This window comes from Salmo trutta, chromosome 12 (genome assembly GCF_901001165.1).
Source record: "Salmo trutta chromosome 12, fSalTru1.1, whole genome shotgun sequence".
Lineage (NCBI taxonomy): Eukaryota > Metazoa > Chordata > Actinopteri > Salmoniformes > Salmonidae > Salmo > Salmo trutta.
The window spans coordinates 57,124,599-57,148,690 of record NC_042968.1 but is presented as its reverse complement, the minus strand read 5'-3'; the positions used below and the strand labels follow the sequence as shown (position 1 = coordinate 57,148,690).

At 43.3% G+C, this 24,092-nt stretch overlaps 1 protein-coding gene across 14 annotated transcripts in view; it reads left to right on the top strand.

Annotated features, from left to right (window-relative positions):
* The window catches only part of LOC115203848 (formin-binding protein 1), a 103,243-nt gene that overhangs the window by 70,746 nt on the left and 8,405 nt on the right, over positions 1–24,092 (top strand). For 6 of the 14 annotated variants that reach the window (XM_029768883.1, XM_029768884.1, XM_029768893.1 and 3 more), the window contains exons 6-12: positions 578–682; positions 6,315–6,443; positions 7,532–7,678; positions 9,447–9,650; positions 12,204–12,392; positions 20,415–20,429; positions 20,734–20,769. In XM_029768883.1, the coding sequence (XP_029624743.1) occupies positions 578–682; positions 6,315–6,443; positions 7,532–7,678; positions 9,447–9,650; positions 12,204–12,392; positions 20,415–20,429; positions 20,734–20,769 (825 nt within the window). The remainder of the gene's footprint in view (positions 1–577; positions 683–6,314; positions 6,444–7,531; positions 7,679–9,446; positions 9,651–12,203; positions 12,393–20,414; positions 20,430–20,733; positions 20,770–24,092) is intronic. The other 8 variants (XM_029768896.1, XM_029768894.1, XM_029768888.1 and 5 more) reach the window with 7 other exon arrangements.

Below are 24,092 nucleotides of genomic sequence, written 5' to 3'. Positions count from 1 at the left end.
AACATAGAGAGAGGAAAAAATATACTGTATATAGAGAGAGAACATGGCAGCTCTCCTCCCTCTCTCTGTCCTCAATGTTACCATTGTGCTTGGAGCAGCTAGGCAGGGATCAGAGTGCACCCTCACAGAACAAACACAAATTGTTCAGAGCAAGGGATGGAGGGAGGGATGGAAGAAGGGATGGTTTTGCACACAAACGGCCACCATGAACATTTATTTAATCTCCAGACAGACTTGACTTTGAGAGAGAGAGACCCTCTGGCTGTGTCAGAAGCCGCATGTCCAATGTAGGATAACTGACGTCTATGGCACACAATGTCTAATTTGAAAGTATATGAATTCCACTCTGTGTGACGTCAACCCCTCTCCATTCTCCAAGTTTCCAAAGGGCAAATGTATATTAGCCTATATTATTAGTGAGGATGTCTAGGCCATACTGTATATGAGTGAAGTCTGCAGCATGATATACTACAGTAGATATATGGCACCGACTGTGGTAATGCTATATTAGTGAGCATATCTAGGCCATAATATGTATGAGTGATGTCTAAATGAACTGTGTGACTTCTCCCCTCAGAGTAAACGGCGGTTCGAGAGGGACTGTAAAGAGGCGGACAGGGCGCAGCAGTACTTTGAGAGAATGGACGCCGACATCAATGTGACGAAGGCAGACGTGGAGAAGGTATGTTCTGTCACTGTTCTCCCGCTTACCACAAACCAATCACAAACTCTCCTGCTTAACACCAACCAATCACAAACTCTCCTGCTTAACACCAACCAACCAAATGCAGGTGCTCACCGCTCTCCTGCTCACCACCCAACCAATCCCTCTCTTTGTACTGTACCACCCCCCCCCCCCCTCTCTCTCTCTCTCTCTCTCTCTCTCTCTCTCTCTCTCCCTCTCTCACCCACCTCATGAGAGTGAGGCATCAGTAACAGTTTGTTTCGCTGCAGGGCTTTCTGTACAAGCTGGCATTGTCTCTCTCAGTCAGCAGCAGCACAGTAACAGTGATCTCCCACTTCTCATCACGGCTGATAGCAGGACTGACTGAGTCCTCATTATCACTGCTGGCCAGGCCAGAAGCAGAGTAGCCAGTCACTGTGGCCTGCCTGTCTACCGTGTCGCTTGGCAGCACAACCAGCTTTGTGTCCGTGTGTGGGTTGGGGGAGGGGGGGTTGTGTGTGTGTTTGTGTGTGTGTGTACATTGTTGTCTCTATCCAACTCTCCCTCCATGCGTGCTGGGAAAAGTAGTATTTGAGTCGTGTGAATGTGTTGTCTGTTTATCTGTATATTTGTGTTTCTGCTCTCCCTGGCAAATCTCACCAGTCAACACACTTTGTGGCCTTTTATAAAAAGCCTTTGGGGCCTTGTGTCGATGCCACCTCCTGTGTCCTGAATCATCGGTCGGGAATCGGGATAGCCTCTGACGTCCTTGCCTTTAACCCACACAGTGCCGCCCATGCCACGCCATGCTGCAAGGCATCATGGGTCACCACCGCCACCATCCTGGCGTGTTGCTTCATCAGCAGTCCGCCCAGCAGCGACCCAGGCTCAGAGCTTAGAGCTGACATGGTTCAGATCCGATTATGATGCTAATACAGGCCTGAACAAGAAGCCTCTATGTCCCCACTGAGACTGACTCACAGCCAAACAGCCACAATGGGTGGGCTCAGACCATTGGCTCGGACCAGTGCAGCACTGTACAGAACTGGACTGACAGGAACTGAACTGAGATACAATATCAGCCCTGATTCTCCCTCAACAACAAAAACAGACACATAACCAAGTCTGGGAAACAAGAGCGGCACTGTGTATGAGTCCTCTATGTTTTTGGAAATGATCTCTCAAGTTATTTCCTGCTTAGTTATGAGAAACCAACAAGTCTTTAGTAATAACAAGGATGTTTTTACTGCATGTGAAGATTGATGTTAGTCAACGTAAAATTGGTGACACTCTATATCATGTTATGGTAAGAGAAGGCAACATAGCTCTTGGGAGTGTTGTATGTAGAGCGTATCATTGCCAGTGGATTGTCTGATACAGTAACATTCCACTTGTGGTAAACAGGCCCAGTCATAGATAAGCATGAGTCTGTAAGCACTCACACTGTACCCCCACACACAGCACACACTTTCCTGTGTTCTCCAGTTGTGTGTTTTTCTATCTAATGGAACACTGCAGCAGTGTTAACAGCTCCTAAATTATTCAGACATAGTATCTGTTGTGTGGGTGTTTGTCTGACTCTGACCTTAACATACTCCGATTCACTCTCTCTCTGAAGACATGGAGAAAAATAAAACGCATAAATAGATATTCTTTCATTTTCTCTTTTATAATATACCCAGCTGACATTGGGACGTTCATTTAAATCTTTCCCTTCCTTTTTTTTTTTTTACATCATTTCCGGGCATCTGCTCTTTTACTCTGTGCCTTATTCTTTCCAACAGTTACTCAACGTTTGTCTCGTTGCTGTTGTCGTGGCAGATCATAAACGGCCCGCTATCATTCTGATTATAGTATCAGATGGAAAATGTGCGTTTTTTTCTGTTTCGGTCTGGGAATCAGAGAGCTGGGGTTCCTCAACTCTCTCTCTCACACTGGCACATAATATCATGGACACAAGATTGCAAACACACTGAGATCAATTAGTACAAAATCATGTACTAAATCTATCACTTTCTATCTATCACACACAGAGCAATTCTTGGTATTCTTGAACAAATCTACTCTGAAACAAAGGTATACATCGCACACACATGGTTATGGGTTTAAAAAGGAGAGGACACCTGTACCACGTCAGATTGAAATGTATTCAGTTTTAAGTTTGCATCCCAATATTACACTTTATATACATCACTGAAGACTGAACTATAACGAAACTGTTTGACATAGAAACACTGGATTTTCATCAGGTTTTTATTATGAATTAATAACGTTCCACCCACGAGGCCAAAGAGAGCGCTTTTGGTCATTGACTTAGGAAAGGGCTACCCAGGCCATGTAAGAGGCTGATAAATGATCCTGGCAGACAGTTCAGCCATGTGAAACCAAACGCCTCCATGTGTTCTTGCTCTACTCTGTCTGAAGAGACAGATTCCCTCCTCGGTCATTTCGAAGACCTTGGAGTATTACATCATTGGAAGGCACGACATGTCACCACCCCAACCATGAATATGTTGATTTGAGTTATGGTGATGGTTGGATCACTAAGTGTTGGATTGTGTTTTTATGTGTTTATCTTGTGGTATGTTATCTCAAGCACTGCTGAGAGAATTAAGTAATGTGGAAACTGTTGTAAATCTTACCCTTAATACACTCCTAACTATGTTTAAAATAATAGCAGTATTCCACATGGGATATATTTGGACTAGGGAAATCCAAGGCTGTGTAGTCTCAGTAAGGACCATATCTCAGAGCAGTCGGTATAATCAGAGAGACTGGAGTTTGTTGAGCTGGGGTTCTTGTGGTTTGGTAAGCAGCTGGTGCAAACCTCACAGCTTCCTGTCTTCCACTGATGGGAAAAATACCACAATTATGGGTTGGCTGCTTCACCGCTTAGATTTAGACAGTATGGCTCTGTGTGGACCCCGTACTTTCACCGAGTCTCCTATGGAGTGTTGTCTTAGTTGGAAAGCACTGAAGATGGTAGAAAATAAGGTCTACTGCTCGGTGCCCCTCACGTCTCAGTTGTAAAGTACTCTAGAAAGGCACGATAGACCTACCACTTGGTCTGGAGCCCCTCAAACAACCACTTTCACGATTGAGGAATGGCCCCACGTCCCCACTACAGATGTAGGATCTTAATTTGAGCCAGTTTGCTGCTGAAGGAACATAATCCTGTGAATTATTATGTGGATTATAAATTATGGACATTTCAGTGGAAATTACAAACATTCAAAATGTAACGAGTACTTTTTAAAACCCCAATACACTGCTTTGCAGGAAAATTCTCAGCAACAAAAAAGTGATTCTGTATTTGTTTAGCTACTGTGGTTAATAATACCAGTGTTAAAGTAGCCCTAACTTGATGTTGTTACCCTGTTCTGGCACAGCTTTGTGTTGATTTACCCATCATCCACCTACTTCCCCTTCTCTGGATGAAATCATCCTCATTGGTCCAGGACATGTAGCTATGACTCAGTGGTGGAAAAAGTTGCCAATTGTTATACTTGAGTAAAAGTAAAGATATCTTAATAGAAAATGACTCAAGTAAAAGTGAAAGTCACCCAGTAAAATACTACTTGTGTAAAAGTTTTAAAGTATTTGGTTTTAAATATACTTAAGTATCAAAAGTAAATGTAATTGCTAAAATATACTTTCTATACTATAAATCATTTCAAATTCCTTTCAAGTATTACGCAAAACAGACGGCACCATTTTCTTGTTTTTTCAATTTACGGATAGCCAGGGGCACACTCCAACACTCGCGCAACACAAGTGAAGCATTTGTGTTTAGTGAGTAGGGATGACCTGGGATGTTCTCTTGATAAGTGCATGAATTTGACCATTTTAAGGTCTTGCTAAGCATTCAAAATGTAACGAGTACTTTTGGGTGTCAGGGAAAATGTATGGAGTAAAAAGTACATAATTGTCTTTAGGGATGTAGTGAAGTAAAAGTAAAAGTTGTCAAAAATGTAAATCGTAAAGTAAAGTACAGACACCCCCAAAAAACTACTTAAGTAGTACTTTAAAGTATTTTTACTTAAGTATTTTACCTCTCTGCTACTACGACTAATCTGGGTCCTGTTCAGCAAGAAGTGGCTAACACTTTTGTGTGTGTGTTTTTGTTGTTGTTATTTATTTTTCTGCCATACCTTGAAGCGAAGTTCCCACAAGGTAGGTCCACACTGGGCAGAGCATGTGTTATATCTGTGGGAACACACACACACACCGTCTCGAGTCTCGACCTTGTTTCTCAACATACACACAGGTCACCCCCAAAACACAATCACCTGTTCAAGCCTTGCTAGTGACCACACCGACTCTCATTGAGCACTGTCCTATATCTGTACTCTGTCCAGTACTGGACAATGTCCATATGTCCTCTCAGGTATATCTGTATAGCTCTGTATTGTAGTTTTTTTTAGTTTTTTTTTACCTTTAATAACTTATCTTTGGTGTCTTTGTACGTGTTTTCTTTTTTTTCTGTGTGAGAACAGAGAATTGATATCTTAGTCACTCGAACGTGTGTAAACTTCTGCTTTGCTTTATCCTCATACCGTTCACATGAATCAACATCTTGCTTGGCTTATGGAACTATGCAAGCAAAAGCATCTTAAAGTTATCTCTGTCCATTTTCTTCTTTTCCCAAAACCCTCACACTACCATTACCACATTTTCGTCTGTAAGGTACATTGATGTGTGTAAGACATTTCAGTCTCGGAATAGCTTTGAGCTTTCAGATTTGTTATAGAGATTGAAGCGTCTTCTACAGAAGAGGTGGGAGTGGCGTGTGTGTGTGTATCACAGAGATACGTAGGTTAGCTGCTGTTTACTTCCTAGAGCGTTGACAGGATGTGAATGGGGCTGAGAGGTTTTGTCATCAGTCGTGTTGCCATGGTGGTGTGTGTCTATCCTTCCGCACACCTGCCTCTCTCTTACACGCATTCACGGGCCTTCTGTATAGGTGTGGTAGCGAAGAGGTTGTGTCCTTCCCCATTAGCTGGCTACGTGTGTAACTCTGGTTAATGTGTGGGTGGAGAAGTCTGGGCTAGACTGTGTCTCTGTCCTCCAAGATGTGTAAGAGGAGGAATGGGGAGATGAAACCTCTCCCACCTGTCTGTCCCTCTGTGTGTGTGTGTGTGTGGGGGGGTGAAACTGGACGCTGTCCTTCTAATGCTCCTGCTAGGACTCTGAGATATAGGAGACTTTGGCCATGTCCCTTGACATGTTTGTTTTGTCGATGTTGATGGTTTATCAATATGACCGATGACATGAAATATAACTTTTTAGTCTGTGGTGAATTCCATCCCTCCCATTCAAGGGTTAAGTTGGGGGTATTTGTCGCTCCTAAGGTTCTTTCCTGTTCACGTGTGTGTTTCTCACTCATCACCAATGGCTGCTGCTGCTACTGATACTCCCTCCACAGACCTGCACCTGTGATAGTGTGTGTGCGTTTATGCTTGTGCGTATGTGTGAGTAATCTCTCTGTATGTGTGTGTGTATGTCATGAGGCCACCAAGTTCATTAAGTGTGTGTGTGTGTGTGTGTGTGTGTGTGTGTGTGTGTGTGTGTGTGTGTGTGTGTGTGTGTGTGTGTGTGTGTGTGTGTGTGTGTGTGTGTGTGATGTGTTTGTGTTTGTTGTCCTCCTCAGGCGCGGCAGCAGGCTCAGATGAGACACCAGATGGCTGCTGACAGTAAGAGTGAATACTCCAACTTCCTGACCAAGTTCAACCAGGAGCAGAACGAGCATTACTACACTCTCATCCCCAATATATTCCAGGTAATTCATTACTACACTCTCATCCCCAATATATTCTAGGTAATTCATTACTACACTCTCATCCCCAATATATTCCAGGTAATACATTACTACACTCTCATCCCCAATATATTCCAGGTTAATTTATTACTACACTCTCATCCCCAATATATTCCAGGTAATTCATTACTACACTCTCCTCCCCAAAATATTCCAGGTAATTCATTACTACTCTCTCATCCCCAATATATTCCAGGTAATTCATTACTACACTCTCATCCCCAATATATTCCAGGTAATTCATTACTACACTCTCCTCCCCAATATATTCCAGGTAATTCATTACTACACTCTCATCCCCAATATATTCCAGGTAATTCATTACTACACTCTCATCCCCAATATATTCCAGGTAATTCATTACTACACTCTCATCCCCAATATATTCCAGGTAATACATTACTACACTCTCATCCCCAATATATTCCAGGTTAATTTATTACTACACTCTCATCCCCAATATATTCCAGGTAATTCATTACTACACTCTCCTCCCCAAAATATTCCAGGTAATTCATTACTACACTCTCATCCCCAATATATTCCAGGTAATACATTACTACACTCTCATCCCCAATATATTCCAGGTAATACATTACTACACTCTCATCCCCAATATATCGCACCCGCACACACACACACACACACACACACACACACACACACACACACACACACACACACACAGGTCCAGAGAGTAGCTCCGAGTGGAAGAAGAAATTATTCCAATTCTCGTATGTTTCCCTGAGAGCCAATGGAAAAATGTGGAGCACCTCTAAAACTACAGTCCTTTTCACTGGATAGAGAACAATAGAGAGACAGAGAGAACATTTTCAGACCTATGGAAAGTTCCTGAAACCACTGCGCTCAGAACATTTGGTGGGGCATTGACCCGACTTCTTCTGACCTATCATGTCTTTATATATCAGTCTGTTTAGTCCTACCCCCTCAGCAGCGTAGTGTGGGGCAACTTCAGGGCTACTGTGAGCAGGTGTTTGTAATAGCATTGTCATGCGTGCTGAACATGACGTGTTTGTGTGGGTGTGTAGAAACTCCAGGAGATGGAGGAGAGGCGGATCGAGAGGGTGGGTGTGTCCATGAAGACGTACGCGGAGGTGGACCGCGAGGTGCTGCCTATCGTAGGGAAATGTCTAGACGGAATGACTAAGGCTGCCGAGTCCATTGAGCCAAAGACTGTGAGTACACACACACACACACGCACACACACACACGCACACACACACACACACACACACACACACACACACACACACAATTGTGAGTTTAGTACAGTACCAAGTCACAACTATGTGGGTACTATGTGTTTTATTGTATGACTAAATTCAAAAATACTGGAGGTATGTGCCTCGCCTATCTGCCTCAAATGCTCATCTGCTCAGTCGTAATAGAACCTGGGATTACAACTGGTGTGACTCCTTTCCCTGGAGCCCTGTCACTCACTCACTCAGCCACCTGACTCAACCAATCACCACTGGGCTAATTTAGACCCCGTCTCCTGACACTCCTAAAGTTAATGGTTTCAGAGAGCGAGCTGGGAAAACAGCAGGGTAGCAGGAGCAGTAATGAGAGAAAGTGGGAAGTGAGAGTAAGGGAGAGAGAGAGAGAAGAGAGAGATATGTCTACAGAGAGAGAGAGACAGGCAGTTTGGGAGAGGAAGAGATGGGGGAGATGTGAATTAGAGAGAGAGAGAGAGAGAGAGAGAGAGAGAGACAGGCAGTGTGGGAGAGGAAGAGATGGGGGAGATGTGAAGGAGAGAGAGAGAGAGAGACAGGCAGTGTGGGAGAGGAAGAGATGGGGGGGAGATGTGAAGGAGAGAGAGGTAAAGGAGAGAGAGGTACAGAGATAGAGAAGGAAAGTGGAAGAGAGAGAGCGATAAGGTTCGCTTTGAGAGCGAAAATTCACAATTACACTCACAATTTAACAACTGTCTTTGCCAACCTCCTGTTTTCGCCGAGGGGCTCTCTCTCTCCTCTGCCTGACGGAGAATGTTGCTAAGTTAAGTATCACACTACATCATGGCAGGAGGGAGCCGCTTTTCTGGATCTGGCCAGTTAATTGTCTGCACACTCAAAGTTAACTAGCAGTTCCCTACAAAACTGGGAGAAGATGAACTGATGCACTTAACCAGATAACAAACACCCATGTTGTTATTTTATCTCAAGTCATTGATGCATGAGTCATTGATATTGGCCAAAACAATTAGATTTTTCAAGCATTCAATCCAGTATGCTAAGATGGCGGACCATATCTTAGTGCAAGCAATAGAACATCTTCAGCTTTTGATGTGTTTGTGTGTGGGTTAGATAAGGAGGGGAGATGACTAAGCTAAGGCCTGTGCTTTTGCCTTTTCCAGTAAACGAAATAGGAATAACAGTCACATGGAACGTCTCCCTTCCATACCCTCTCTAACCAGAACCATATATACCTCAGGGCAGCGGCCAGGCTGATGACCTCTAACCTTTCACCTTATCAGTATAGATAGGATAGAGATCAAGACCTCACAGCCTGCTGATTAATGAGCTGCTTCCTGATTGTCAGTCCCTGACGTCTGGTGTTTTCACCATAGCTCCTGTGTGACAGTTCCAGGTCGTTCCCCTCTTCCTCAGTTCAGGCTGTGGAGCCTCCTCGACCTCCGGTCACCCTCTGCATCCATCTTGATTGAGCTGAAGTAATGAACTGATAACAACAACTGGAAATAGTACAATAACAAATCAAGTTTTCCTGGTCTAGAACATTTCTGTCCTATGCTATTTCTGGACTTGGTTGAGGAAAACACAATCTGGTTTTAGGAATAGAAATAGAGTGAACAGAATTGCTTCTTTCGATCAGTGTTTCAATCCTGTCTATATCTTTTCTCCATCCAGTCATATCCAAATGTTTGTTTAGCCATAAGATCTGAATTTCCCCTACTATCGCTCTCCCCACCTAACCCCACCCCACCAGGACTCGAAGCAGGTGGTGGAGTCGTATAAGTCTGGGTTCGAGCCCCCGGGGGACGTAGAATTTGAGGACTATGGGCCAGGCCAGTCCATGAAGAGGACGGTCTCTGAAACCAGCCTGTCCAACTCACGAGGAGAGGCCAAGGAACGACCCAGCGGGGGCAAGAGCAAGGGCAAACTGTGGCCTTTCATTAAGAACAAGAACAAGGTAACACACACACACACACTCTCTCACACACATACTCGAAGGTCAAGCCTAGATTTGGGGGTAGGTTTTGTGACCTCACTTCCTTCTCCCTGTACAAGAATAAAGGACAAGAATGTGCACTGTTTTTGGCCATACTGTCTTTAACAGGGCTTCGATAATTGTCAGAGACTTCAGGGGACATTGTTGTAGGTCTTGGTGTTACTGTGTAGTAAATAACAGTAAAATGTGACTTTAATGTTTCATTTGGGTTGTCATTATAGTTCTGTTGGGTTGTTATTTATCGTTCTGGTAATTTTGCAGTGATTTTGTGATTACAGTACGTTAGTAGTGTTGTCAGTGTTATTATTTGCCACCCTTTATCCCCCTCCCCTCCGCTGGTTACTCACTGGTCATCATCATCATCCTCACTGTCGTTGAGCCACCAACCAACTCTTAACTTTAACGTGTTTAACATAACAACAACAACAACCCACTAATGCATCCTCCATAACTGAGTCCCACCACTCCTCCCCCTCCTCCTTTCCACTCCCTCTCTCTGGGCCGGACAGATTAACTCACTCCCCTGCACACTGACTGTCTGTCCTGTAGCCTAATAACGGTCTCCTTCACTGACCCTCCTCTTACACCGGGGGTCTGTCTGGAATGGCCTCTTCTCCCACAGCACGGCCCCTTGGTTCTGTTCGGCTAGGCTGTCTAACACGGGGCCATTTGGGATGAGGGTCTAAGGTTGGAAGTGGCACCATTCGTACCTAATGGTGTCACTTCATGATAGAGCTAGGGTGTGAGCGTGTGTGGCGTGTGCATGTCACTCGCTAGCGCCGACTCCCTGCGGTTTGAGCATGATGTGTGTCGTTTGTTTGGTGTTCATCCTGTTATAATGTAAGTGTGTTATCTTAATGAGACTCTAAAGCGTAAGGGACAACTAATGACAGGGTGTTTGTCCTTACCTTTTTTGTGAGGCCATGCACATACTGTACCCTGAGAGTGTTAAGGCGTCCGGATGCTTCCCATCCAAAACAGTTTCAGCGTATATTATGATGACATTTTGTGACGTTTTTGTTTGTTTTGGTCTTCGGCAAGGTATGTTTTTCTGCTGATCGTGCACACAATATTTTTTCTTGAGGCAAGTCCAAGTTCGGTAGCCGAAGTCTACGCCCCTTCGCCGGTGATTGGTCAACAGAAGGGATTCTTCAATTAAGTCATTCAACGAGAGACGACTCATTTTCATGCACATTTTGTCACTTGAGAAATACTGCACCATACATCTTAGTTAGATGTAAAATTGCGCGACCAGGAGCTCCTCTGCAAAAACCTCAAAATTAATGACAGATTTCTTTCAGTTATCTTAGATTAATTCGGACTATTTTGAGAAAGTGAATACTGGCTACGGCATCCCAAGAGGGACAAACAGTACTATTGTTTTTCAAGCGAAGGTCTTTTAAGGGAGTATACGAGCACACTCGTTCTAACCAAAGCATTCTGACACCTTTAGGGGAACAGAATGTCCTGGACGGACACAGACACACACATACAGGGAATCAGAGAGGTGCGGGTGGCTGTCATAATCGACCTCCACGTCTTTGGCGCCCGGGGAACAGTGGGTTAACTGCCTTGTTCAGGGACAGAACAACATATTTTTACCTTGTCAGCTCGCGGATTCGATCTAGCAACTTTCCAGTTACTGGCCCAACACTCTAACAAGTAGGCTACCTGCACAGTGAAAACATGTGAGACTTGTATCAGAGCAGAGCCGATACAGAAGCACGTGTTCGATCCTAGTCTTTGCTATATATAGAATATCTATGTCCAACTAGAACTCCTCTCTGAATTAAAAGAGCAGCAAACCATTTACTTGATTTATTTACGTTTCATTAACTTTGGTTTTAAAAGATGGTTATCCAAAGCGCTTTCATGCATGTTCTCTCGCTGAGTAGCAAAGCAATCTGTCAGTACAAATTGCAGATCTTTCTCTAGCTCCCAAAGGGCTGATAGCTCATTAATTGAGCATTAAGTGGTTTGGGATTGCAGAAGTTAGGTTTGTGTGATTGAAATTCAGCCACTGTCACATCTCGGAGGATATGGTGAATTTCTAGTCCAAGAGCTCGCATGTGATGACGTTTCCCCCCCAAAAAACACTTGCTACAAAATGGAAGCTTGCATGTGCTTCCTGTAAAGCTGTCTGTTTAAATGTGTGGCAGCTGCAGCACCTTGCAATAACACTCTATTAACACTTCTGACTCACTCTGTTTAGAAATGTTACGACCGTCGCTTGACAAGTTGTTTTTACTTCACGTTTGTTTGTCTGACAAGATTATACCACATAACAGCTGGTTACTTATGACACTGGGATTGTTTGTGTTTGATATCTCTTTTGGTTGTCTTTGTTCCCGTTGGGTTTTTCTGTTACCTGTTTTTAACATTATTTGGGCCCTTATTTATCTCGTTTTGTGTTCCTCCCTCCTTCCTTTTTTGTCCTCTCGTTTTGATTCTGCCCCTTTTCCTCCTCCTCCTCCTCTTCTTGTCCTCCGTCACGGCTCCCTCTCATACTGGTAGCTTATGTCCCTGTTAACGTCCCCGCACCAGCCCCCCCCTGCCCCCCCAGCCTCCAGCCCCCCCTCACCCTCTGCTGTTCCCAACGACCCCCAGTCTCCCAAGCAGAACAAGGAGCCCCTCTCCAATCGCTTCAATGAGTTCATGGCCTCCAAACCCAAAATGACTTGCCTCCGGAGCCTGAGGCGAGGGGTAAGTGTGTATCGTGCTGCGAGTGTTTATGGTTGTGTGTCCGTGAGAGAGAGTGCGGTGAGTGCGGTGAGTGTGTGTGTGTGTGTGTGTGTGTGTGTGTGTGTGTGTGTGTGTGTGTGTGTGTGTGTGTGTGTGTGTGTGTGTGTGTGTGTGTGTGCATGCATGTGTTTGTGCTCGCCTGTCTCTGAGCTCTGTGGCATCACTGTATGGGGGAGGTTTAACTCCAGGTGGCACCAGGCCTAAATTCTTCAGGTATCTCTTAATAATCTTGAATTGGCTATCGATTAGATCTTCATGATTTCCCAGTGTTCCAGAGATAACATCTCAACCTTAAAATGAAATGTGCTGGTCCAAATCTATTTAGGACAACTCTGTCTATCCTCCAGCCTCCTCCATACGGCGTTCTGCCTGTGTCTGTATCTGTGTTCCGCTTCTCTAGCATGCTTCCATAGTTCTGCGCTAGCGGAATCACATACTCAGTCGCCTGTCTGTCTGTCCTTCCAGACATAAACTCATGAACTCTCCAACCTGTTTCCTCAATCTCCACTTTGAACTCTAAAACTGCTTCACACACAATGACAGTGTCATCAGAGCTCCCTCCTAATGACAGACACGAGTGGGCATCCTGCTACCTTGTAGCCCTCCTTGGAGAGTTGCCATGATGATGCAATGAGATACATTGCTAGATGTAGTAATAGGGAGAGTATAAGCAACTGGAAGAAGTTTTGTTCTTTAGTCAAGAATTACTTCCTTCCTTCCTTCCTTCCGCCTATCTGGGTCGAACTGAAAATCAGTAACAATATAACGTGTTAAGATTATGCATAAGGTCAAAAGTCACAGTATATTGATTAGGACGTTGCGCTGGTGTTATAGGCTGATTGAGTCACTGAGTCTGTCGGGCCGGACCTGGCTTTCAGCAGGGCTTTTTAGACGGCCCTGGGGTTCAACACACCCTCTTTATCTGCAGGCACACACACACACGCTGCAGCTATCTGGTGTCATGTAGAGTTTCTATTCCTAAATCAGCCAGAACCATGATCCCTGTCCAGGTCACGCCCACGGGGCCAACAGAGCTCCCTCTTGACGTCAAGAACGTGCTAAACTGCTCACGTGTTCCTTCCGGCCTCAACTAATAACGTTTGTTTATGTTCGTATCTTTTGAAGGGCAACAGTTAGAATGCACTAGAGCCATATATTTCTCATAGCCTGACCCACAATGTATGATGTCTGTGAAAGCAAAGGAACAATAGTAGTAGTAGTAGTAGTAAAAACAATGTTCTCTCAGTGATAAATTATTGAAGGTCAGGAGAAGGAGGAAGTGGGGCAAATCTAGTAGGAAGTGAACATCTCCCGAACAGGAAGTGGAGTAATGGCCATCTTCTAAACTGGCAGGCCAGGGTAGTTCTATATCTGAAGCATTGTTTTCTGTGAATGTTGCAGATTCAAATTAGTTCATTCCTGTATGACCTTTCTGTAACATTTGAATGAAGGGAAAGAAAGGGAAAAGGTCAGGTTTTTGTTTTGGTCGGGCAGGGCCACATATTGAGCACGAGATTGCCTATGTTTTAAGATTTATAGGGCTAAATATGAATCTCTCAACATCCTCTTCACTCCTTTTCATTATCCATATTGATGAAGTATTTCTGTTGTTTTTGTATGTGTATATTAACATTGTGAAGAATACTCGTAGACATCAGTTTTGTGTTAAACTTTCTTTTCTTTTAGGAACTAATTTTAAAAGCAGTAGAGAAGTCAGTTCAAACATGAGCCGTCTGCTCTGCCCAAGCTGGAACGGGCGGCCATATCGCCTGCCCTGCTTAAACAGCTGCTCAGTTGCACAGCACCTCAGTGTCACAGTAATCCACAAGGCCTCTTAAAGAAGCCCTCTATCACTGTGGTCACACGCATAGAGATCCTATTAAATTACTAGAGGTGCTATGTCAAACCCCTCAAAGTTCCAGAATGGTATGAAAATGGCAGCTATACATGCGATAAAGAGGTGAATCTAACTCGACCAAAACAATGGAAATGCCATGGTAATGTATGGGGGAAGATCCTGAATCTCCTCATTGCCCCACAGGAAAATGAACCTACATTTAGGCTATTGTTTATATGTCTATTTCATACTATGTTGAGGTCAAAATTTGAGTAAATTGCTTGTACGGATGTCAACCCCAACACATGTTCATGCCATCGTCACCAATCAACTGCATTACAGTTAAAAAACTACCACCACCGGTTTCTGTAGGGAAAGGATACCTAGTCAGTTGCACAACTGAATGCATTCAACCGAAATGTGTCTTCCGCATTCCACCCAACCCCTCTGAATCAGAGAGGTGCAGGGGGCTGCCTTAATCAACGTCATCAGCGCCCAAGGAGCAGTTGCAGTTGGGCGTTAACTTCCTTGCTCAAAGGGCAGATGGGCACATTTTCCCCACCTTGCCGGCTCAGGGAATCAAACCAGCAACCTTTTGGTTATTGACCCAACATTTTTAACCGCCAGGCTACCTGCCGCTCAGGTATGCTAGCTATGCTACCAGCTTATACGAACGGGAGTTAGCATTTAACAGTCACGTCTTCTAAACCTGAAAAGGGACAGCTTCTAAATGTTATGCAGCGAAAACAGCCCAAAATATACAAATCTAACTGAAGTAAGCACATTGTGGGCCTGTTACAATACATAAATCCTGACGGATTTGACGAATATCCACTTTGTTAGATCAGATTTGTTGAATGTGCGCCAATCCGACGTCCTTCTTCTACCCCCCATTGACCTCTTTATCGCATCCATTGTGGTCAGGGAGAAATCCAAACCAGTCTAATTGGAATGAATGGCACTAGAGGGATAGGTGATGCATTACCTGCCTTTACTTATGCGGGAAAATAAAAGTAAGGCATTTGATATATCAGTAATTGTGTAATAGAATTATTGTCAACCTAAAATATTGTCATATAATTAGAAATACAATTTACACAGGTTTATAAAAATTGCCTGTATAAATAGTCTCTAAAATATATATGTAAATAGACCATAAATGTCCCAATGTTTGTTTTCTTGGAAAGCTTTGTTATAATATGATACAGTACTTGTTGCATTTACAACTTGTCTATGTCCTATCATCAAATGATTTCAGCCTGGGTATGGCTGTAGGTTGACTGCATTGTTTGTATGGAATGTTATATTGGCAGGTAATTTGAAGCATTATTGAAATCATTCCACTTAAACTGGCTGGTTGGCTATTAGCTAACACACATACTGGGCAGATAATCTTCAAATTCATTGTTTTACACAATATCTCAGCATTAGCTGACCAACTCCCTTACCAAAATGGCTGACCTTTTATACCGTCATAAGAAGATCCATATCCGTTGTAGTATTCTAATTCCTAATTCTATGGTCACACGAACCAAGTTATTAGTCGACTTCGTAGTACAGCACTACACTGTACAGGTGCTATTAGCGAGTGAAAATATGAATATTATCACTTTAATAAACCTCAGTATTGACTGAGCAAAATATTAGTTATGAAATGTGATATCTTTGAGAGGGCCGATGTCAGTTTTCTTTCCTTATGACAGGTTATATAACATGTGATATGAGTGTGTATTTTAATATCATGCTAGTTGTGTCTGTAGGTCGGGTTGTGGGTTCAGTCTTTGGCCAACAGCTGCACAGCAGAGGGATGCTTTACCCAGCATCCCCCAGTGGGAGGGCCTGTCATTCCTCAGCCCTCTGAGCCAACGCCAGATATACAGAGAGAGAGAGAGAGAGAGAGAGAGAGAGAGAGAGAGAGAGAGAGAGAGAGAGAGTGTCTGTGTGTGTGATTGACATAGCAAGGATAAATGATGACAGCATCATCAGAGTGAGTCAGAGAGTGTTTCTGTGAGAAAACACAGAAAGAAAGAGAGATGGATGATGTAAGTCACTGAATGTGTGTGTGTGTGTGTGTGTGTGTGTGTGTGTGTGTGTGTGTGTGTGTGTGTGTGTGTGTGTGTGTGTGTGTGTGTGTGTGTGCGGGAGAGAGAGAGAGAGAGAGAGAGAGAGAGAGTAAACCCATTAGCCTCATTAGTAGCCCTGTGCTGATTGATGAAGCTGTGTTGTTCTCTCTCATAACCATGGCAGCAGCCTCCTACTCGCCCTCTCTCGCTCTGTTATCACAAAGACTGGAGGACTCAGGGCATACCCACGTACGCGTTCGAGGCCAGACAATATGTCGTAAGTGTGTATGTTGGCCAATGCGTGCGTGCGTGCCTTAATTAGGAACTATATGTTTGTGTCTCAGCCATGTGTAGCACAGACAGTAGTCTCATATAATGATGATACACTGACAGTATATATACTACCGTTCAAAAGTTTGGGGTCACTTTGAAATGTCCTTGTTTTTGAAAGAAAAACACATTTTTTGTCCATTAAAATAACATCAAATTGATCAGAAATACAGTGTAGTCATTGTTAATGTTGTAAATGACTATTGTAGCTGGAAACGGACAATTTTTTTATGGAATATCTACATAGGCGTACAGAGGCCCATTATCAGCAACCCATCACCCGTCACTCCTGTGTTCCAATGGCACATTGTGTTAGCTAATCCAAGTTGATCATTTTAAAAGGCTAATTGATCATTAGAAAAACCTTTTGCAATTATGTTAGCACAGCTGAAAACTGTCGTGCTGATTAAAGAAGCAATAAAACTGGCCTTTAGACTAGTTGAGTATCTGGAGCATCAGTATTTGCGGGTTCGATTACAGACTCAAAATGGCCAGAAACAAGAACTTTCTTCTGAAACTCATCAGTCTATTCTTGTTCTGAGAAATGAAGGCTATTCCATGCGAGAAATTTGACAAGATACTGAAGCTCTCGTACAACGCTGTGTACTATTCCGTTCACAGAACAGCACAACTGGCGCTAACCAGAATAGAAAGAGGAGTGGGAGGCCCCGGTGCACAACTGAGCAAGAGGACAAGTACATTAGAGTGTCTAGTTTGAGAAACAGACGCCTCACAAGTCTTCAACTGGCAGCTTCATTAAATAGTACCCGCAAAACACCAGTCTGAATGTCAACAGTGAAGAGGCGACTCCGGGATGCTGGCCTTCTTGTGAGGACTTGTGAGGCGTCTGTTTCTCAAACTAGACACTCTAATGTACTTGTCCGTTTGTTCAGTTGTGCACTGGGCCCTCCCACTCCTCTTTCTATTCTGGTTAGAGCCAGTTTGCGCATGGAACAGTTTCACGCATGGAATAGCCTTCATTTCTCAGAACAAGAATAGACTGATGAGTTTCAGAATAAATTTCTTTGTTTCTGGCCATTTTGAGCCTGTAATCGAATCCGCAAATGCTGATGCGCCAGATACTCAACTAGTCGAAAGAAGGCCAGTTTTATTGCTTCTTTAATCAGCACGACAGTTTTCAGCTGTGCTAACATAATTGCAAAAGGGTTTTCTAATGATCAAGTAGCCTTTTCAAATTATAAACTTGGATTAGCTAACACAATGTGCCATTGGAAAACAGGAGTGATGGTTGCTGATAATGGGCCTCTGTACGCCTATGTAGATATTCCATAAAAAAATCGTCCGTTTCCAGCTACAATAGTCATTTACAACATTAACAATGACTACACTGTATTTCTGATCAATTTGATGCTCATTTAATGGACAAAAAATGTGCTTTTCTTTCAAAAACAAGGACAATACATAGAAATAATAATTTATTTCCAGTTAGACACAGTTGCCATTTTAGATATTTTTGTTTCCTTCTAAATGAGGCTAGTGTCTGTGACTGCCTCACTGTATTTCACATGGCCCTTCTGCCCTGTCATAAGACCACAGTATCCAAATGATCAGAACCAGGGATTACTTCATTTCCTGCCCCACATCTCAGCTTGCGGTGCTTTCTGTTGCAACACCACCAACCCCAGAATCGCCTTGGACTCCTGCTGCAGTGCACATTTTTTAGGGGTCAATTCTCACAAGTGTCACAAGCACTACCCTTAAACTAAGGAAGTGGGATTGAAGCACGGTGAATGATGGTCTCCCCACCATTTGCTCCTTCATCTTATTTTCTGGGGTTCACAACATTGGGTCGTGGTGCTCATAACACTTTTGGGGGGTTTAGTCTACCCAGAATTCACCCTTCCAGCGCTTCCTTCTGTGTGCTGGCACCATGGCACCATAGCCTATCTGTATACCATGTACCTGTATATACCCATCTGTCTGAGATGTCTGACAAGTCACGTTTTGACCCTATACACTCAGCTACAACAGATACTGGTGAACAACAGACCTCCCCTGTCTATTACACCAGCAGTTCTTAACGGAAATAGCACAGTGAGAACAATTTTCAATGTCGAGAGGTGTAGAGAGGGATAATTAGGCACGATGGGGAGGCTGATCGAAGGCCATTCCAGGTGAATGACTTGATTACAGGACCAAAGGGAGTATAGCCTGGCCTCATCATGGCCCCCGAGTGCAGCCCTTGAGCTGTTAACTGGATTACAGGTCATTCACTGTAGCTGGAACGACCCAGTGTGTGTTAAAGTATCTCTTTCCTTTGTTTCCTACAAACTACGTCCTCATAATAAGTCATTACAAGGATTAAAGCTGGAGCGACCCAGTGGGTGTTAAAAGTATCTCTCCTCTCTATAACCATGGAGCTCACAATAAACTATAACCATCTTTAATAGTGCAATCACTACATGTGCAATAAAACCGAAGCAAACTCTCACATTATGATTTTTCCAGTTCTCTTTTTTCTTCTTCTATCATTTGCCTTAATTGTCCTTTAAATCAAACAACTATCATTAATCATGAATCTTTGATGAACCAAGTGGTTATGGTTGTAGTTTGATCTGACTGAACTCATTGATAAAGAAGGTTGCTACTTGCTCCTGATTACTTGTGCTCATGGGCATGTATCCTGCCTGGTATAGCTTTGAATCTATGAGCAACTTCTCCCTAGTCTGAGTGCTAGTCTGTTTGTGCTTTCTTGACAACTCAGACTGGCCCAAACAGACTGGCACTCAGGCTCACCTCTCCCATGAGTGAATGTCACTGTTTGAAACATACTGTCTCTACGTGAACATGTGAACTGTCGTCATGCTTTACTGTGACACACGTAGCCACCGCCCCTGCTGTTAAATGCTGTCATTGTGTGTGTGTGTGTGTGTGTGTGTGTGTGGGGAGGGGGTACAGGGAGAACAGAGACGGGTGTGTTATCATCCATCCTCTGTCCTCCTGTTTTCCTGCAGTGGGTGTCTCGACTCACCTCTCTCTCTGTCTCTCCTTCTCTCACTTTGCTCGCTCTCAATCGCTGTCCTGTGCAGTCTAGACTTGTGAGTTGGCTTCCTTGTCATCACCTCAAGTCATTTTAAAACCCAACTCTTATTTTGTCATTCATCCCTGAAACCTGACGTTGAACTTCACCAGATGAGAAAAGAGTTAACTAGAGCCATACGTTATAAAGGGAGATAGATAGTCCTGAGAATGACCGGTTATTGTCTTGGAATAGCGTCTCGCTGAGGTATTGCAGATTTTGTTTTCCATTGTAATCAGAACAAACTGTGGGAGCGTCCAAACGAACCAGCATCTGCAAAGAGCCTCAGACCTGTTGCACCTCACGTATCTGATCTGTCGTTTTTCACAAATGCTCTCATATCTGATGGGTCTATGCATTCGCTGTTCAGTTGTGAAAGCTCTGGTTATCACCTTGGTCAAGATGAACATCTTCGAATCCAATGACCGCAGCAATCTATCATATACAAGGCATCCAAGACTTCTACCTTCCCCTTTCCAGGTTTTGAAACACCCAATTATTTTCCTCATATGGTGAAGTTTGGCTAAGGAACTGCTTTTTCTTCTCAATATCCATGTCAACAACTAACGACATGCTGTACATGTGCATGCAGTACCAGGAGGAACCGCAATGGCCAATTGCTATGTGTTATTCTGCTGTTGTCTGACTTTTATCTGTTCTCTTTCTCTCCTGCTCTTCTTGACGTTTCTCTCGCCTCTCTTCTACCCATGAAGCTTTCTCTCAAGCTGGTAAGCATGACCGTAACACTGCATGACCGTAGTGGCGTGAACCGTATTCTGAGCGTCGTGTGCACGTCCACCTAGTACCGCAATGTGGTTGAGAATTCTGTGTGACCGCTGTTTGTTAGCGTTTGGTTTCTTTCATCCGTTGTCTTTTATTTATTTAGTCATTTTGTTGTGACATGAGGATGGATTTTGCAGATGCAGACCCTTGTTGTTGTTGTCTCATAATTTTTGTTTTTTGTGTGTATGTGTGTGTGTATTATTTTTGTTTGTTGTGTCTCTCCCCACTGTGCCTGTGTGCTCTGTGCAGATCACACTCAATTCCCACGTCCGGAATCTTATTGAGGTGATCAGAATTACAGTTAATGTTTTGTTTGTCCGTCAGACCTGGGTTTCAAATACTATTTGAAATCGTTGAAATCATTTTCTTTCATTTCATCGCAACAGACAAGCTCAGTCAAGTATTTGAAATGATTTCAAATAGTATTTGAACTTAGGTCTGTCTGTCCGTCTGTCTGTCTGCTAGTTCCATCCCCTTTGATTTGTCCTCATACTCGTTAGAAGCAAAGATGGATGATTCCAATAGATACATCATAATCATAGCTGATATCAAAGATATAGGGTAGATACTGTAAAATCAAAGATGTGATACATGCTGATTTTGATAAATAGTAATTTAACAGTGTTCTTAGTATGCACTGTGCAAGCCTCTAAAGATGATATTTTTCAGCATTAGCTGCCAAGCTCAGAGTGGTTCTGATGTAGAAATTAATGGCCCAAAAAGAGCTAAACTAAAACGTCCAGACGATGCCGAGCCTTCCAGGAATACCAACTATTTTCCACTGAAATGCAGAACAGATGGGAACAAATGAAATTGAGCTTTTTGTCTCAGTCAGGTAGACACTCAGAGATCCTATTACATTACTAGAGGGGCTATGTCATAAACCCTCAACGTTCCAGAATGGGGTGAAAATGGCATCCATATTGGTCAGAGAGAAATAATCAAAACCAGTCTTACTGGAATGAATGGCAGTAGAGGCATAATCCTGGAAAATAAAAGTAAGGCATATATCAGTAATTGTGTACTGGAATTATTGTCAACCTAAAATATTGTCATATAATTATAAATACAGTTTATACAGTTTTTTTTACCAATTGTATGTCTAAAATATATGTAAACAGGCCATAAATGTCTGAATTTTGGTTTTCTTGGAAATCTGTGAGTGCTGTTATATGATACAATATCAATACTTGTTTACAACTTGTCAAAGTGTTATCATCAACTGACTTCAACCAGTGTACTGTATTGGCTGTGGGTTGACCGCATTGTTAGAATGGAATGTTGGCTGATAATTTGGAAACATTTATGGAATCATTCCTCTCAAAGATCAATTCTGTAAATGCATTATTTTACACAATGTCTTATCACAGCACTGGCAAACCATGGTTGACCAACTCCCTGACCAAAATGGCAGATTTTGGTCCCATCATAAGAAGGTTCATGTCCATTCTAATATTCTGATTCCTAATTCTACGTAGAAACTAACCTCTTCCCCAGGCTCAATTGCTGCAGAGAGAGAGTTGGTGCTGGATGAGATTAGGTAGAAACTTATTTCAAATTCCATCTATGGCAGTACTCAAGTCCTCTGCATCAGACTTCTACATTGAGCCCTGTGGGAATTTTGAGTTGATGAATCATAAACTACAGAATCGTCTGCCTTGAAATAATTGTTGTAGAACCTCCTTAGTCAACCACAATAACATAAGTCACATGATAATCATTAGTTCATAACTTTGTGTGTAGTAATAATTATTGAGTGGTCAACATTGACAAATGCATGTCAAACAAATCCTTTGGCAAGAGATTAGAAATGATCAAGATCAGTTACCAGTGATTAAATGTAATCAAGTAGATTAACAAATGTATATCTGAGTGTGAAATGTATGTTGAACAGGTAAGTTACTGGGTAAAGATACACAACATGACCAAAAGTATGTGGACACCTACTTGTCGAACATCTCATTCCAAAGTCAATGGCATTAATATGGAGTTGGTCTCCCCCCCCCCCCCTTTTGCTGCTATAACAGCCTCCACTCTTCTGGGAAGGCTTTCCACTAGATGTTGGAACATTGCTGCGGGGACTTGCTTCCATTCAGCCACAAGAGCATTAGTGAGGTCGGGCACTGATGTTAGGCAATTAGACCTGGCTCGCAGTCAGCGTTCCAATTCATCCCAAAGGTGTTCGATGGGGTTGAGGTCAAGGCTTTGTGCAGGCGAGTCAAGTTCTTCCACACCGATCTTGACAAACCATTTCTGTATGAAGCTTGCTTTGTGCACGGGGGCATTCCCCAAACTTTTGCCACAAAGTTGGAAGCACAGAATCATCTAGAATGTCAATGAAAGCTGTAGCATTAAGATTTGCCTTCACTGGAACCAAGGGGCCTAGCCCGAACCATGAAAAACAGCCCCAGAGCATTATTCCTCCTCACCAAACTTTACAGTTGGCGCTATGCATTGGGGCAGGTAGCATTCTCCTGGCATACGCCAAACCCAGATGGTGAAGCGTGATTCATCACTCCAGAGAACGTGTTTCCACTGTTCCAGAGTCCAATGGCGGCTAGCTTTACCACTCCAGCCGACGCTTGGCATTAGGTTTGTGTGCGGCTGCAACAGTTCTTGTGCTGACATTGCCTCCAGAGGCAGTTTGGAACTCAGGAATGAGTGTTGCAACCGAGGACAGACGATTTTACGGGCTACGCGCTTCAGCACTCGGTGGTCCCGTTCTGTGTGCTTGTGTGGCCTACCACTTCGCAGCTGAGCCGTTGTTGCTCCTTGACGTTTCCACTTCACAATAACAGAACTTACAGATGACTGGGGCAGCTCTAGCAGGGCAGACATTTGATGAACTGACTTGTTGGAAAGGTGGCATCCTATGACGGTGCCACGTTGACAGTCACTGAGCTCTTCAGTAAGGCCATTCTACTGCCAATGTTTGTCTATGGAGATTGCATGGCTGTGTGCTCGAATTTTATACACCTGTCAGCAACAGGTGTGGCGGAAATAACCGAATCCACTAATTTGAAGGGGTGTCCACATAATTTTGTATATATTGTGTATCACCTGTATAGCACCTTGTCTCATGAAAGAATGTTCACCTGTCATCAATCAACAGCAAGCAGGGTGTTCTTTATTCTAGTGATCAACCATTTGTATAAATTCTTTTAAGTATTAATTTGAGCATGAACCAGACCATGTTGCATGTTATCTGGTTGGTAAGTGTTGCACGCAGTGCAGCTAGATGAGGTAAGGAAGGTCATCGCCATGGTAGCCTGGCCTGCTGCTGTGTTTATATTGGCTTTCTCACCAGTAAACCCCAGTGACCTCTGACCCTTGACCCCTGGCGAAGTAGGACGTTGACCTTTGTCCCTTTTATGTTACAAGTATTGTTGTCTGAGCCTTAATATATCGAGTCCGAGCACATGATCACATAAATACCATGAATACTATGGCTAGTCAAAGAAGCCAATCTGAAAGCAACATATAAAAATGTGAGGAAAGCAACAATGAATCCCATTTTAATTGCTAACAATACCATGACAGTTAATTAATGTATAATTATCCATTGTATTGTATTGCTGTACAGTGATTTGTAACACAATAATTACCTA